Genomic DNA, 17,885 nt, shown 5'->3' on the forward strand with positions numbered 1-17,885 from the left:
TCTGCTTTTTAATATGCTATCTAGTTTTATCATAACTTTTCTCCAAGGAGCAAGCGTCTTTTAATTTCATGGCTACAATCACCATCTGCAGTGATTCTGGAGCCCAAAAAAATAAAGTCTGTTACTGCTTCCACTTTTCCCCCTTCTGTTAATATTTGCCATGAAGTGATGGGCCTGGATGCCATCATCTTAGTTTTTTGAATGTTGAGTTTTAAGTCAGCATTTCACTCCTCTTTCACCCTCATCAAGAGGCTCTTTAGTTCCTCTTCACTTTCTGCCATTAAAGTGCTATCATCTGCATATGGGAGGTTTTTGATATTTTTCTCGGCAATCTTAATTCCAGCTTGTGCTTCAACCAGCCTGGCATTTTGCCTAATGTACTCTGTCTGTAAGTTAAATAAGCACAGTAATAATATATAGCCTTGATGTACTCCTTTCCTAGTTTTGAACCAGTCCATTGTTCCATGTCCGATTCTAACTGTTGCTTCTTGACCTGCATACAGATTTCTAAGGAGGCAGGTAAAGGATTCTGGTATTGCCATCTCTTTAAGAATTTTCCACAGTTTGTTGTAATCACACAGTCAAAGGCTTTACCATAGTCAATGAAGCAGAAGTAGATGTTTTTCTAGAATTTTCTGCTGTGTTTATGATCCAATGGATGTTGGCAATTTGATCTCTGGTTCCTCTGCCTTTTCTAAATCCAGCTGGTACATCTGGAAGTTCTTTGTTCATGTACTGCTGAAGTCTAGCTTTAAGGATTTTGAACATTACCTTACTAGCATGTGAAAGTAGTGCAATTGTACAGTAGTTTGAATATTCTTTGGCATTGCCCTTTGGGATTGTAATGAAAATTGACCTTTTCCAGTCCTGTGGCCCCTGCTGAGTTTTCCAAATTTGCTGATATATTGAGTGCAGCACTTTCACAGCATCATCTTTTAGGATTTGAAATAGCTCAGCTGGAATTTCATCATCTCTACTAGTTCATTTCTTAGTAATGCTTCCTAAGGTCCACTTGACTTCATACTCCAGGATGTCTGGCTCTAGGTAAATGACCACACCTTCATGGTTATCCAGGTCATTAAGACCTTTATGTACAGTTCTTCTGTGTATTCTTGCCACTTCTTAATTTCTTCTGCTTCTGTTAGGTCCTTGCCATTTCTGTCCTTTATTGTGCCCATCCTTGCATGAAATATTCCCTTGATATCTCCAATTTTCTTGAACAATTCTCTAGTCTTTTCCATTCTATTGTTTTCCTCTACTTCCATTGTTCACTTAGGAAGGCTTTCTTATCCCTCCTTGCTATTCTCTGGAACTCTGCATTCAGTTGTGTATATCTTTCCCTTTCTCCTTTGCCTCTCACTTCTCTTCTTTTCTCAGCTATTTATAAGATCTCTTCAAACAACTATTTCGCGTTCTTGCAATGCTTTTCCTTTGGGATGCTTTTGGTCACTGCCTCCCATACAGTGTTACTAACCTCTGTCTGTAGTTCTTCAGGCACTTTGTCTACCAGATCTAATCTCTTGAATCTTTGTCAACTGCACTGTAAAGTCATAAGGGATTTGATTTAGGTCATACCTGAATGGCCTAGTGAGTTTCCCTACTTCAATTTAAGCCTGAATTTGGCAATAAGGAGCTCATGACCTGAGCCACAGTCAGCTTCAGGTCTTGTTTTTGACTGTAGAGAGCTTCTCCATCTTCAGCTGCGAAGAATGTAATCAGTCTGATTTCCGTATTGACCATCTGATGATGTCCATGTGTAGCGTCATCTCTTGTGTTGTTGAAAAAAGATATTTGCTATGACCAGTGTGTTCTCTTGGCAACCTCTGTTAACCTTTGCCCTGCTTCATTTTGTACTCCAAGGTCAAACTTGCCTGTTACTCCACACATCTCTTTACTTTCTACTTCTACATATGAGTCCCCTGTGATTAAAAAGAACATCTCTTTTTTGTGTTACAGAAGATCTTAGGTCTTCATAGAACTATTCAACTTCAGCTTCTTCGGCATTAGTAGTTGGGGCATAGACTTGGGTTACTGTGTTGTTTGCCTTGGAAATGAACTAAGATTATTTTGTCTTTTTTGAGATTGCTCCCAAGTACTGAATTTTCTACTCTTATGTTGACTATGAGGGCTACTCCTTTTCCAAGGGATTCTTGCCCACTAGAAGATATTATGGTCATCTGAATTAAATTCACTCATTCCCATCCATTTTAGTTCACTGATTCCTAAAATGCCATCTCCTGCTTGACCATGTCCAGTTTACCTTGATTCATGGGCCTAACATTTCAGGTTCCTGTCCAATACTATTCTTTACAGCATTGGACTTTACTTTCGCCACCAGAAACATCCACAGCTGAGCATCATTTCCACTTTGGCCCAGCCTTTTCATTCTTTCTAAAGCTATTTCTCCACTCTTCCCCAGTAGTGTATTGGACATCTACTGACCTGGAGGGCTCATCTTCTAGTATCATATCATTTTGCCTTTTCATACTGTTCATGGAGTTCTTGAAACAAGAATACGTGAGTGATTTGCCATTCCCTTCTCCAATGGACCACGTTTTGTCAGAACTCTCCACCATGACCTGTCTGTCTTGGGTGGACCTGCATGGCTCATAGCTCCATTGAGTTACACAAAGCTGTGATCCATATGATCATTTTGGTTAGCTTTCTGTGATTGTTGTTTTCATTCTGGAGGGCGTGGGGCTTTAGGTCTTGCTTCTTCTGTCTGACCTCTGAAGGGAGGTAGAAAAGGGTGAAATAAGTAAAGGAGTCAACAGTTCGATGATGGATGAAAACTAAATTTTTGGTAATGAGCATGCTGTAGTGTATACAGAAGTCAAAATATAATGTACACATGAAATTTATATGATGTTATAAACCAGTGTTACCTCCATAAAAAATGAAAGTGAGTAAAGCATGAAATCCCCTCAAATTTATTTATTTGTACCTATACTTGGAAGAGTAGTCTACAAAGAAAGAGGTGATTCTCTACTGCTGTGTTCCACCTTTGCCATTCATCATGCTGCAAGGTTAAGTTTTTTCTTTCTATTTTTAGTTGAACTAACATCCTTACTAAATATAAAGTGGGCTCCTCTTCCACATTTGCAAACACAGCATCTTATAACTGCTGTAGAAAAATCAATACTTCCCTAACAGACTGCTATGTGTGCATAAATACACAACTCCAGCAGCCCAACTAGCAGGTGCCCTAAATACTTCAAAACAAGACCATGTGGCTGACAATTAGAGATGGGAAAAGTATACTAAATCTGTGATTTAAGGAGAAATAATCTAAGTGAAGTTTATTTTCCTGCTGCTATACATAGCTCAAGATTTTGCTTTGCGGATTGGGTAAGAGTAAAATTTTCTGTGGTGGAAAACTTGTACAGTTGCACAGATTCTTTGTTTCCAAAGTGTGTTCTCAGTAAAGAAGGCTAGCCTCATACAGTCTGCACAATAATTTAAATGTGGGTATGGCTTCCCTGTGGCTCAGCGGTAAAGAACATGCCTGCCAATGCAGAAGACACAGGTTCAGTCCCTGGGTCAGGAAGAACCCCTGGAGAAAGTGAAAGTGAAAGTCACTCAGTCGTGTCTGACTCTGCGACTCTGGTCCATGGAATTCTCCAGGCCAGAATACTGGAGTGGGTAGCCTTTCCCTTCCAGGGATGGAACCCAGGTCTCCCGCATTGCAGGTAGATTCTTTACCAGCTGAGCCACATGGGAAGCCCAGGAATACTGGAGTGGGTAGCCTATCCCTTCTCCAGCGGATCTTCCCAAACCAGAAATTGAACCAGTGTCTCCTGCATTGCAGGCAGATTCTCTACCAACTGAGCTATCAGGGAAGTCCTAGGAAATGACTCCAGTATTCTTGCCTGAGAAATCCCATAGACAAAGGAGCCTAGCAGGCTACAGTTCATAGGGTCACAAAAGAGTTGGACACAACTTAGCGACTAAACAACAACATGGTTTCTTTACTGTCATAGAAAATCAGGCTACAAAATACTATATGTATTTTGTTTGGATTGTGATTGAAAGAAGCCAACTATAAATGACATATTTTAAGACAATCTGGAAATTTGTAATATAGACTGGTTTTAGATTAATTTGAAGAATTACTGTCTCCCTTTTTTAAAGATGTGATAAAGGTGTTGTGATCCTATATTTACAAAATGACCTGCCTGTGAAAGATGTTTACTGATGTTTATACAAGTAGAATGTTATGATGTCTCTGACTTGGTTTAAAATTTCTCAGTGACAAAATAGTTGGGTTGATAAGTGAAACAAAATTAGAAAAAAAAATGTTGATAATTTTTTAAGCTAGATGATAGGGATGTGGGGATTTATCTTACTGTTCTTTGTAATTCTGTGTACATTTGAGATTTTTCAAAGTAAGAAAATTTTAAAAGAGAAATTCATGTTGTAAAATGCCTATAAATGGAAGAGAGTTTTTAAAAAGATTCATGGATGCTCAAAGAAATAGTGGTAAATAAACTAAGTGCATGCTAATGATGTTCTTTGCTAGGAGGTCAAAGGATGCCAGGCTCAGGGAAGATTAAAAGTAAAAATTCTGTAATGGAGCAGTTCTGAATATCATTCCACCATAGTAGCTGTGGGAGGACTATCTGGCTGGCAGGAGTTTTCATTTTATTCTATATTTGTTGCTTCACTCATCCCCCTCACCCCATGCATACCCCAAAACTGTGCAAAGGATTGGTGTCTTACACAGTGTCAAGGAAGCAGAAAGGTCCTCTTGGTTATTAGTCACATGCCAGGGTGGCCATTGTTCTGTGTACAGAGTCCCTTCAGCCCATGGCTCTGCGGAAGCAGAGCATCTGTGGCTGGACTCTGAAGCCCTGCAGCCATCTCCTAGGGCAGGGTCAGAGATAAGAGTAAGGCTGGCTGATCTCAAGACTTGCCAGCCTTCATCTCTGCAGAAATCTCCTTTCCTCTTTTCTCTTTCTTCCCCTCACTTGCCAGAACACCTTGAAGAAGCAGTGAGTGGGTTTAGACTTTTGCAAATGACAGGAAGAATGATTGAGTTCAGGTTGTTCTGCATTCTGCCCTGACAAAAATAACTGCAGAAAGGAATTGCAAATGCTGGCTGCTAGTTACCTGCTCTAAATGTGTATGTTGGGAGCATGGGGAAAATGCAGGGAGAAGACCATGAGTTGATGTTTTTGTATATTCTGCCACAGTGAGTTTGTTGGTCTTGAAATTATTCATTCTTTTGGAGGAAAATGTACAAGGGCAGATTAATAAGGACATTTCTTTTGATGAATAAGAGGGAAGTGTTCTTGCTCTGAAGAGGAAAACTAAGTAGTCCCTTGGAAAAGATAAAATATTACCCAGGTCAAGAATAAAGTTAGGAAGGCAAAAAGAATTACAAACCATGTTTCCTCCTCACATGTAATGGATGCCTTGATATATAAGTAATTTAGAGATGATAACAAACTGCGAAGTTACTTTCAATGAAACATGAGAAAAAGAGGAAAGGACCATGTGGCATCACTGAAGTACCGGGATTTTCAGATACAGAGGGGCCCGATAGTTGTGTCCTGTTATCATCCCGTATTGAGTACAAAGGATGAGAGCCACTTTCTGAAGACATCAAAAATATCCCAAGGTGTTTGCAGTCACAAAAAACAGTGACTTCACAACACCTACTTGGGTTTGCCCATCCATCATTTTTCTTTTCTTTCCAAATTCTCTTCTTCATGTTCTCCTTCCTTTAAAAATCCCTCTAAAGTCAATACAAATTTAAACTGTATGTTTGCATCCTGGATTTATGTCTGTCCAAGTCTGTGTTCACCTTCATGCCTTCTGCTACAGAAACAAAATAGAGAAAATGATAATTAATGTGAAGATATTTAACTCCAAAATTGGCAAGTAAGTCTGAACAGCGAGATTTTGTGTGTATTCAACACTTACTAAAAAAGATCCAAGATGGAAAAATTAATAGGAGGGAAATGATCCTTTTTCATGAAGCCAGCTTTCTTCTGCTCAGCCTCCCAGGATCATATGCTTTTGTCCATGATGCAAAAAGTTGTGCATGTAATGTGCATACATGAAATGTACATTGTACATTTTCTGTAGTGTGCAGTTTTTTTATTATAAAAATAGAAACTCTCTGAGATTTAACATAGATGACTAGGGTAATAGACTGAACTCAAAACATATCTGCTAGACAAAATCATCTGTGTCTACCCCACCCTCCACTTTCCTTTGCTCTGAATTGTCAACAGTATACTTTTCAGGACTTGCTAAATACCGTTTTGAATTCACTATTATTGCATTGTAGTCTTTTCAGAAAATTGTTCTGTTGTTGTTTGGGCCAATGTTTATATGCTACTTAGGCTGTTATGTTTATTATGTAAAGAAGGAAGACAAATTACATAATGCAGATAGGAACCACCTTTTTCATATATAAAAGTCACCAGTAATATATTATCACCCAGAGATAACCAATGTGGTTACTACTAGGGGATATAACCTTTTAGACTATCATATACATATTCTTTTTAAATGAAAGATGTACCTTTGCGTACTGTGTGGTGGTTTGCTTTTACAGTTAATTATATTGAGAAACTTATCTGCGTTATTCTTCAACCTCCTTTTTAATGATTGCATAAGAATTTTAATATGTGAAGTGCAGTAGTATACATAACAAATTCCTGATGATTTATATAATGTTTAATTGTATCTTATGGCTTTTTTTTTAAACTGTGAAAAGGTAAATCCCTAGGTTTTTTTTTTAATTAAAAATGATGCAGAAATACTAACTCATGGAAATCTACTGTTTATATAGCTGCTTAGAGAAATATTTTCTTGCTTGAGACAACTATAATCAATCCTGTTCTTGTGACAGTAGTTTTAAACAAGTCATATAATACTGATTTTCTAAAATCTTATTAAAACTAGATCTACAGAAAGGTAAATATTTCATTCATTTTAGGAGAGCACAAGCTCCATTTCATCCCTGCCCTGATCGGCCCCTTCCTGGAAGTAACCTTGATACCCCAGCCAGATCTCCGCAATGTCATGATTCCTATTTTCCACGATATGATGGACTGGGAGCAGAGGCGGAGTGGCAATTTTAAACAGGTAGGTGGATGTGCTCTCGGAGCAGTCAGAAGAGTCTCAGTTCTCTCAGAGGTGAGCGCGGCGGCTCAGAGATGCTCCGAGTTGAGGAATGAGCTCTGAACCAGATTTCAACCTAGGCTGCTTACTTCCAAGCTGAATACGTAGCCTTGGACACCTTTCGGGGACTGTCTCCCTGAATCTCTGAGAAGCCCTGAAAAAAAATTTCATTACCTTTCAGCTAAAAAAAAAAAAAAAAAATCCTGTGATTCCCTAGGTCTGTGTTTAAGAACTAGCAGAAACTTTATTTGTTCCCAGCTGGACACAGCACAGAGGAATCAGAAGGTTAATGATTCCTAAAATTGCTGACCTCTCAGTGGTCTGCACATTGTGTTTGGTGAATGGCTTAGCTTTGAGCATTTGATGCACAGTATGTTTTATTGCTCTTTGCTTGAAGTGCTGAGAATTAATTTAAAGGGAAAAGCAGTCAAAATTGTTGTAAAGGAAATTCCAAGAAGATGAGCATGAGCTTATCATTTCTCTTTGATACAGGATCTCCTTGTCACAGGCTCCAGTTTTGGAAAGACACTTGTTCTTATTCCAAAACCAGATCTCATAGCAGAAATCAACTGCCTTTGCCAGGGCAAGTCACTCCTATTGGAGACAGCAGGCCAACTGTTCACACAGTCATGGCACTCACCTGTGTGCACTCAGCTGCATGAAGGAAGCTTCTTGCTTCTCCCTGTGAGCCCTTCTCAAGTCTTAGAAATGATGGTCAACTGTATGAACAAGCTGAATGCATACATAGAACCCTCCCATTGCCAAAAGCATGACATTTCATCTGTATCAAGACCTTCATTTATTTTCAGGAGAGTCAATACGTGAATGAAAGCCTATTTAAAAATTATATTGGGGAAAACACACCTTTCTTCCCTTATCTCTTTACCCATTTATTGAAATTTGATTCAAAGAAAATAATAGTGCTCAGTCCTCTGACAAAGTCAGATATCCCTCCATACCCCTAGTTGTTAACTCTCTGGCCTTGCAGAAACTCTTCCTTTCCTGTCCCCTCTGCTGTCTCCGAGAGATGAAGGGATATTTATTTCTGCTTTCCTGACACTGAAGTCCTAAAGGATTTATGTTCTTGAAAATATAAATGTTTTGACTACAGTTTTCAGGAAATATGTCCTTTCTGTCTCATGCTGCCGATTGCTGACTTAGAATATGTCTATGGATCTACCATCTGTACATGGTTAGGGCAAATTCTCAACTTCAGCAAAGATTTAGTGCAACCTCAAACTGTTTTGAGAAAGAAAATAGATACAAAACGCATCAAAGATTTAACTGAATGTTTGTGGATATGGTAGTTTGCTGATGTTCTTATATATATGTATGTGTGTGTGTGTGTGTATGTGTATATATATCATGATTTGAAAAAAACAAAAAAGCCTTGCCAGTTTTTACAGCTCCTAAAAAAAGAATTCAAACATTTAAGCTGGGCTGCAGGCATTTGTGTTTGAATCAACAAATAGAAGTCTTTCGCGGCAGCACACGCTACCCCACCGGGAGTTTGAAGTCATGTTCCTGCATCTAAATTGGCCCCCTAGAATTCCAAGGGGGTGTCTCCGGTTAACCACAGCTGATAAATTCACAAAATTTACTGTGGCTTTTTCCCTTGCAGAAATAAATATGTTTCCATGTGCCTAGAAAATCCTCCTTGTGAGCAGGAAAGAAAGAGAGTAACATTTGGGTCTGTTTTAGGTGGAAGCCAAGCTCATTGACAAACTGGACAGCCTGATGTCCGAAGGCAAAGGCGATGAAACCTACCGTGAGCTCTTCAACAGTATGTGAGTAACATGTGTACCTCCAGTTGATTCTTTTTGGGGGATTTGGGTGTCAGTGTTAAGCAGCTGAGAGCTGCAAAGATAGCTTGGGTCTCCCCAGAGTGCTTTGTCTTTGTGGAGTGTGAAATAAAGGATCATTGCCTAACTCTGGTGAATGGATCTTATTATGCTGATGATTAGACATATCTCCTTGTATTAATCTCTGATTAGGACAGGTTACAAGTGTTACATAACAAATCTCACTCTTTTTGTGACTAACAATTTTAAAGTTGGGGCTGCAAGATAATGATTTTCAATTGGGTAGATAGTGGGAGAGGAAAACAAAATAGTGGTGCGATTGTTGTGTTTGTGTGCAATGCTTTCCAAGATGTCCTTGGCTGATTTGCTGTTAGGAAAATTAACCTAGTTTGCATCTGTTCTTCAGCGCTTGCTTTAATTCAGCAATGCTTATTGCTCATTCAGCATTATTAATTGCTTCCTAAATGTTCCTTACTAGAATATCACAGAAGCAAATAATTTCTAGTAGATTCTGTAATTAGGATTTGTAAGGAGGATAAAGAAGTAATGGAGTATTTTAAGGAGACTTGAAGTTGTCCTTACTAAGGTAAGACTGTGATCACTGTCCCAGGATGAAGTGCTTGTTCTGAGTAGTCATTCACTGTGTAAAATGGCCACAGACAATATGTAAGAAGGTTCCAGTGCTTAAGGATTTTAATTCTAGCACTTGTTTTCTCTACAGCTTTCTAAGGATCTTAGTCATTGTCTAACCTTTTATACTTAACGAAGTGTTTCTTTTTGAAGGAAGAACCAGCTCATTGTGCTTGGGAAATGTTTGCAGTTCTTTCAGAAGTGCAGAAACAATTTAGCAATATATTTTTCTGTTACAAAATAAGCTTTTCCTTGTAGTTACAACCAAGTAAATCTAAAACTAAATACTACTGCTTTAGCACTGATAGCCAGATAGAAAACTCTGTAATTTATTTATGATCATAAATTTAGAGCAGCAGATATATTAATATATAGGGTTGAAAAGTGTTACTAATGGTTGATAGATTTCAACTTGCCTGATTTAAAGTCATTCTTGACGCTTTTAAGAAAATTATATTAAAGGGAAAGCCAAGAAGGGGTATACAGATCTCTTGTGGTGGTGGTACGTGATAAAATACATTCTTTGTACTGAATCCTGAACAATGGCATTTTCTTCTGATACTGTAATTAAACTGGAACTTTTAATAATTATTCACCAAGCCTTTGTTCATTCTACTGTACAAAGCATCTGTCTTTCATGACAGCTGGAGTTTAGCAAGAATTCTGATTAAAACCTCATCCAGTATAATAAATTACTTTTGAAAACCACTCTCAATTCCGTTACCAGTCTTTGGTTTGAACAAAGAACTAAAATGAGAAAGCACTTGGTGAAATGAATCTCTTGAGATTTGTGATTAATTATTTATAATAAATTCACAAGATTAATAAGCACTCGCATAGCTCTGTAGTGCCTCTTATCTACTTTAATAAAGGCCTGATAGCATGCAATTTGGACTGCTTGTGTGTAAATATGGCTTTGAAGTAGAAGATGTACCTTGACATTAAAATCAAACCAATAATTAAAATATTAAGCCTCTGTAATTAGGACTATTTTAAGGTCCCTGATTCATTCACTGGAGATTTTTATTCTTTTCTTGATTTTCTAGCATATCACTAGAAATCTTACTATAAATGTTTCTCATACTTTTATGATCAGCATATTGAGAATAAATAAAATCTAAAGTGATAATTAAATGTCATTACTACCTGGGCTCAGAAAAGAAAGGGAAAATCCAACTATATTTCAGGAAACAATAAAATGCTTTTTTGGCAACAGAAATCACAAAGAATTAGGGTAATCACACTGTGTCACTGCACACAGTATGAATTGGGAACACGTGCCATTGTGGTACAGATTTTCATTTTTTCTCTGTAATTCATGTCTAAAACTTCTTAAAATTCGGTCAGAAGCTGAAAGTAGCTCATTGCTTCCTGAAAATGTGATATATACTTGCCAAAATAGCCTCCTTAGAATGGAACTATAAATTTATAAAGTACAGTCCTTCCTAAGAACTCGTCTTTCCCTGACCCTCATGTTATCCTCATTTTCCCACACTACATCTTTTTGAAATAAATGAGGGTCGGGATATATTGGTTTTGATAATGCTGAAATTATGGACCATCGCTGCCCATGAGATATGCAGAATAAGGTATCAGAATGAAATTCTGCTTCCCTGCATCCACTTCGTTGACTCCTTCAGCTTCATTAATTGAGCATCTCCCTGTGCTTGCTGGTCTTCTGAGGCTGAGGGTGCATCGGTGGCTGGCTGTTGGCGCGCACAGCGAGGGTACTGACAGCCTCGGGGGTCACGAAGGGGATTTCTGGAAGATGTAACCTCCACCTCAGTCCTCCACTGTGTTTTATTGTGTGTTGCTCTGAATAATTCAGTAAGGCTCCAAATAATTTCATAGAGCTGTGTGTGTGTGTGTGTGTGTGTGCGTGTGTGTATTTGAAGTAAAGAAGTGAAGTGAAAGTTGCTCAGTTGTGTCCGACTCTGCGACCCCATAGACTGCAGCCCACCAGGCTCCTCTGTCCTTGGCATTCTCCACGCAAGAATACTGGAGTGGGTTGCCATTCCCTTCTCCAGGGGATCTTCCTGACCCAGGGATCGAACCCAGGTCTCCTACATTGCAGGCAGATGCTTTACCATCTGAGCCACCTATGTATATAAAACATTGGCCTCCACACAATCCTGTTAAGATACAGAGAGAGGTAGAGTGAGGGTCAAATTCTGTACCCTTCATCCCATCAGAGGGGAAAAGCCTAATGAGCAAGTGTATAGTCCTGCAGGACGTTATTTATGTGGCTCCTCATTGTCATGGCATCCAATTGCCTATCATTAGCAATAAAAAATCACCTTGGAGCCAGGAAGTGAGTAGTGGCGAGATAAATTAGGAGTTTGGTTTTAACACAGACGAACTTCTATATCTCAACAGAAAGGACCTATTGTATAGCACAGAGAGCTATATTCAATATCTTGTAATAATCTATAATAGAAAAGAAAAAAAGGGAGATATATTTGTATATATATGTATCTGAATCATTTTGCTGTACCCTTGAAACTAACAACATTGTAAATTAACTGTAGTTCAGTTTTTTAAAATGGTTTTTAAAAGTTATAAGGAAATGATGCATCATTTATGCTCTTGTGACATGTATGTAAAGTTAGCGCATTAGTTTATGTAGCAACCATTTATCATCTTATTGCCTCAAAAAAAAAAATAGAAAACTTTCACTGTTACTAGATGAGTTCCCTGTGTACTCAGCATGGGCACACTGGCATGATTATAGACCAAATTATAGACCTGTGTCACCCAAGTTACCTAGAAAGACTCTTCTTGTCTGATAGCCTCTCCTTGTCCGGGTGTATCAAGTAAGCTTGGAGGGCCAGCTTTCCCACAGAAGGAATAATCCTGGCCAAGAAAGCAGATGAACCCGGTTCTAGGCTTGGTCCTGCTAATTTGAGTCTCAGGTTAGTCAAGGCAGCGGGCTCTGCAGAGCTGTGCCTCTTTTCGCAAGAGGATTCTGTAGCTCTGATTTCTGACTGCATCCAGGGGCTGTGCAAGTTAGTGAAGCTCATGCCTATAAAAGAAGTCTCCCATTTATTTTTAGAATTATTACTTAACTTGGGTTCTTTGTTTTTCAGCCTCTAAAGTATATGAGGTGTGGGCTGTCGCTTGGGAAGATTTCTCCATCATCCTGCCTTGCTTTGGCAGGCAGAGTTTCATTTGCGTGCTTGGTTCAATACCAGTTTGGCATTTAAGCTTGAAACAGGTGCTTTTCAGAGGGTTTTTTCCTTTTTTTTTTTTTTTTTTTTTTTAAAGAAAACACATTTAGAACAAACTAGGGGCCTTTTCCCTGGGGGATTAGTCAGGGCACACTCCATTCCTTCATGTGTTACCTCTCCCTTCCTCCCCCTCCTTAGTTTAGGAAGCAGTTCAGAATAAGCCAGAAAAACAAATGATCAGGGATGCCTAGGCACCAGATGAGGAGCCAGGACAGAAGACTGGGCACTGGAAGGGCAATGGCAGAAAGAAGGTGGGGGGAACAGGAGGGACAATTGAGAGAGAACATAGCCAAAGACCAAAAAAAGAAAAAAGCTTTGACGAAATAGCTTTTTTTTCCTACTAAGCACAATACAGGCTAGACTGAGATGGTACTTGTGAAAAAAATAAAAAATAAAAAATGTCTTCTCTCTCTGTTATTCCTGAATCCAGGATAAGAGGGAAACAAGATTTTAGAAATAATCATCATTAAATTTAGGAGACAGAGTATCCTCATGTTGTCATGCCTATGTTCTTTTTTTCTTTTGGGGAAAGTTCAATCTTAAAGGGGTTTTGCCAAGTATATGGTTAATTTGCCGAGAGGAGGGAGTGAAAGTAAAAAGAGATCCTAATTATTATGATTGTTATTGTTTTGTGTTTACATAGCAGTGCCTCTGCTCCAAGGTGCTTAAGATTAGGGGAAAAATGTAGGAGGAGAGATGTGGTTCGGTACTTGCCATCAATCTGCTGTAACAACCACATAGAAAATCCTTGGTGATTAATGACAAAATGAATGAAACTGTTGAGTGAGTGCACAGATAGTACAATATGTATTGAGTGGGCAAATGTTAAGTGAAAGGAAAAAACGCAAAACGTCATACCGTCTGTACAAGGATTTTCCTGTAGCAGTTGCATTGCAGTAAAATTGCTTGGATGAAGATGCATTCCACTGAGAGGTAGGAAAACATTTTCGTGTGACTAAAGCAAGATCTTACTTAAAAGTAAACTTTGAGGCACTTCTGTTTTTGCTTTTCTCAATGTTGTTTGCTGTGGGGAGGCACAAGCCTCTAATATTAGTGGAAGAGAGAAGCTAGGAAACAATGTCTTTGAGCTCTGAGGTGCTTGCATATTTTGAAAGTATGATTTATATGCATGTGTTCGTATTTGATGACTTGGATAATCTGAAAATCGATTTGCTTTGTCAATGCTTCCTGGATTAGAATTCCACTCTTTGGTCCCTATCCTAGGTAAGACATTGTTTGCATCGTGGTACTTGTGAGATGTTGCGGTGGTTGCTAAGGCATTTAAGGTACTGATGAAAGTAAAATGGTTGTCATGGTGACTGATAAAAATAAATGTTGAAAATGCCCTGGGTTCTTTCTTTTCCAGTCTACTAAAGAAAATTGAGCGGGAAACATGGAGAGAAAGTGGCGTTTCCTTAATCGCCACTGTAACTCGGCTGATGGAGAGGTTGTTAGATTACAGGTAAGCCCTGTTTCCCAGATACACTGCGCTCCAGTTAGGAAGTAGAAGAGTCAGAATACAGTTGCACTTGAGTTAATCACTCAAAGAACTGATAATCAGACCATGAAACCTTGTGCAGTAAAATAGTGGACTTTTAACTAGCTAGCTCAGTTTCCTCTGTGTTTGTTTTTCCTTTTTTAATGTTTTGTTCTGGGGTTTACGGCAGGTCTTTTAAAGTTTGAGTAAATTGAGAGAGTCCTGTTATTAAGGAAATCCTTTGTTGCTGTTTTTGAAACTCACCCATTAGAATCAACAGACCCATTCATCTTAGTGTGACGATGTTGTAACAAGGAATTGTATAACCATGCTGCTTTCTTATAGAAGGAGAGAGGGAATGAAACTCACACCGTTAGCTTTCAGAGACATGATTTTTTTATTTTGAAGTGATCTAAACTGTTGAAGCAGGTCATCCCACTTAAACGCATGGTATTTTAAGAAAAAAAGCCTCATTGTTACTGCTGATGGCCTGGCTGACCGGCTCCTTTTCAGCCCAGTAAAAGGTGTGTCACAACATCCCCTCACTCCTCCTCTTCCTTAGTCTGTTGAGAGAGGGCACAGCCCACCTGGAAGTGAAATCTACAGTCACACTGGTGCTCAGGGAGGGTCTGACCACCGCCCCCCCCCAAACCCCAAGCCTCTTGGGGCTCTGGCCTCCTTGATCCAAACAGCAACTTGCAAATAGCCTGTAGTCTCTGACAGTTTCCTTTTTTCCCCTAGAAGAACAAACTGTTGTTTGCCCTTAGGAAGGAAGTTCTGAGTTCTGACTCTTGCTTCTTGTTTTCAGGGACTGCATGAAAATGGGCGAGGTAGATGGCAAAAAGATTGGCTGCACCGTGAGCCTCCTGGTTAGTCAATGACTTCCCTTTTCCTCCTTGCATTCTAATGTTTGCTTTTTCTCAGAGATTCTATGTCTTATTTGTTTTTCCACCACAGTGTGTCTTTATCTGAGTATTTCTTAGAAGAGTTTAGAAGTGTTCTTTGCTTTAGTTTGAATTAAATGCTAGAGAATTCTCAGCTCCCCAGTGTTGCAGAAAGTACCCACTGTAAGATCCCAGGGTGATGCCAGCTTCTCCCTCTTGTCTCGCTTTTCTGCCCTGGAGTCCTTTGTTGCTCTCCTAGGAAAAAGGATGATGTCCCTGGGAAAAGGTCTTTTCACTTCTGTGTAAACAGTTCCTTTCTACCCTGCTTATATTTATTCTAGATTTTAATAAATATTAATGTTCCTTTCTGAACAAATGACAGTTTTCTGTTTAACACACATATTTTCACTCTATAGCATCTTTGCAAATTAAAGCCATCTGTGGTTAAAGTTTGGACTATACCTGGGATAACCATATAGTTTCTCATCCAAACAAGAAATTTTTGAAAATAAAAATCAGTATCGTAAGGATAATAGGCTACAGCAGAACAGTTCTAGGAACACAAAATTTATCCTGAAATTTCTCATAACTAATTATCAAATAGAATGGTATTCTCAGTACAGAGCAAAAGAAGGACTATACATTTACATTCCTTTTTCAAATTTAGGTGTAGGATAAATTGATGCTTTTAATAATTTACATTGATCAGATTTAAAATGCAAGCATACTCTGTGACTGTTTCTGGTTCTAAATTTGTATATATCATGGTTTCTTTTTCTTATTTCGCAGAATAGGTATACCTCATCATCTATCCTAAGTATTTGCACAAACAATTCTAATTCTTACTCTGATCCACGAGTCTCTTACATCCATGCCTTTTTGTTCACTATTTGTCTGCACCTTAAAATTTTGTTTTTTCCCCAATCTGATTCTGTCTTGTCTTAGCTCATTGATTTCAGATTTTTTTGTTTTGTTTTGTTTATTCCCCTCACAGTCCCTCTTCAGAACTCAGAATTTTAACTTTCTTAGGACTATCTTTTTCCTTTATTTCTTTTCTCGCTGTACTGTTCATCACTGAGTATATGACTTTATCCTTTTTTTTTTAACCACACCCACCACTTCCTCCTCATTTTTGCATTTAATTGTTACATCCCACCTCTGATACCAGGTGCTAAAAATAGTGAGATCTGAGTATCCTTTGTCAGGCCACCTCTTGTTATGCAGTTTCTTCCATAATTTTTATCATCAGACCCAATAGTAACCTGCAGGCCATCAGGCCAAGCTCATGGGGTCAGCCCATTACCTCTCCTCTTGGCACTTAATGTCTAACCTTGAGCAGAGTCATTCCCACTTCTAAATTTCCTTTCTGTGGTTTCCCCACTGTTTGCCAGCCTTTGGCCGTGGTCAAGGTCCTCAGCCTGATCTCCTTCCGTGTCTCTGCTTGTACGTCAGTATTTGAGGAAAGAAGCCAAGTACTCTGTCGTCTTCAGGTTTTCTCAGCCTGTCTCCTTAATCCTGGCTCTTCCCCAGCTCCAAGCCCGAAATCTCATAAATAACCTCAAAGGAAAGCCTTTACCTTTTCCCGAAGGAATCGTCTTCCATTGTCTCCATCTGCTTTCACAGCACCTTCTGTGACCTTGGGAAGTACACTCTTAAGTGTAGACTCTGGGTCCATTTCCTCAACTGGTATAAACAGAAGATATCATTTCCTCAGATGAAAGACTTAATACTCTTGACCTACATGTGTTTACTCTAGTTTCCCAGGAGGAATGAGCCAGAGACAATAAAATCTGTGGCCCCCATCAGTGTTCACATGAGACAAAGAATCTATCTTGTTAGTTTTGCACTGACCAAGAATAGTCCTTATAGGAAATGCTAACATTTTGAACACTGTTTTAATTTCAACTGCACAGGAATACTTATTATTAAAGGACCGAATATATAGCTCTGAAGCTGATCTTTTTAGCTTATACTCCATATGGAAAGTTTTCTGATGTTTTCTAGCTGCAATATGCTTCTCTTTAATCACTCACTTCCTCCTGGAGATTTTTCTTAACTCTTTGGAAAGATCAATTCCAGATTGTCTTCAGAGGAACTCTGACTTTCTCTACAAGCTCTGAGTTAAACGGTAGTATTAGACTGCTAAAAATGTGTAATCTTTGACATGACTAAAACTAGGAAATTAATTATTGTTTTGTTCTTTCTGTCACTAGTTTTGCCAGACATACATGAAAGAGACTCATCTGCTGACTGGAGATATCTTTTCTTTCTTTTTTTTTTAAAGAACTATTATTCATTTACAGAATGATCAGTTATTTTGTTCCCAAAGAAATCTGCTTCTTACCAGAAAGCTATTGGGAAAAAACAAAACAAAACATTGTTTAATAATGTAAAGGTCTGCTATTGAGTGGTTAGATTTATGTTTATGGTACAATAATTCTTACTAATTAAAATGATTTTGGTTATAATAAGAGAGAGGTAAAGAGCATTGTTTACTTAGCTTTTTAAAGAATGCTAAGATCTACAGGAAACTGTAGCCTACCAGCCTCCTGTCCATGGGATTCTCCAGGCAAGAATGTTGGAGTAGGGTGCTGCGCCCTCCTCTTGGAGATCTTTCCAACCCAAGAATTGAGCCCAGGTCTATTATGTCTCCTGCATTGGCAGCTGGGTTCTTTACGATTAGTGCCACCTGGCAAGCCACCCAAGATTAGTGCCACCCAAGATCTACAGG

General features: G+C 38.8%; 1 protein-coding gene across 3 annotated transcripts in view; it reads left to right on the forward strand.

Moving 5' to 3' along the window:
* DOCK4 (dedicator of cytokinesis 4) overlaps positions 1–17,885 on the forward strand; it is a 473,136-nt gene that overhangs the window by 397,356 nt on the left and 57,895 nt on the right. For 2 of the 3 annotated variants that reach the window (XM_043872328.1, XM_043872326.1), the window contains exons 31-35: positions 6,950–7,098; positions 8,836–8,921; positions 13,991–14,017; positions 14,160–14,255; positions 15,079–15,139. In XM_043872328.1, coding sequence (XP_043728263.1) covers positions 6,950–7,098; positions 8,836–8,921; positions 13,991–14,017; positions 14,160–14,255; positions 15,079–15,139 — 419 coding nt within the window. The remainder of the gene's footprint in view (positions 1–6,949; positions 7,099–8,835; positions 8,922–13,990; positions 14,018–14,159; positions 14,256–15,078; positions 15,140–17,885) is intronic. The other variant, XM_043872327.1, reaches the window with a different exon arrangement.

This window comes from Cervus elaphus, chromosome 18 (assembly GCF_910594005.1).
Source record: "Cervus elaphus chromosome 18, mCerEla1.1, whole genome shotgun sequence".
In the NCBI taxonomy this organism is placed as follows: Eukaryota; Metazoa; Chordata; class Mammalia; order Artiodactyla; family Cervidae; genus Cervus; species Cervus elaphus.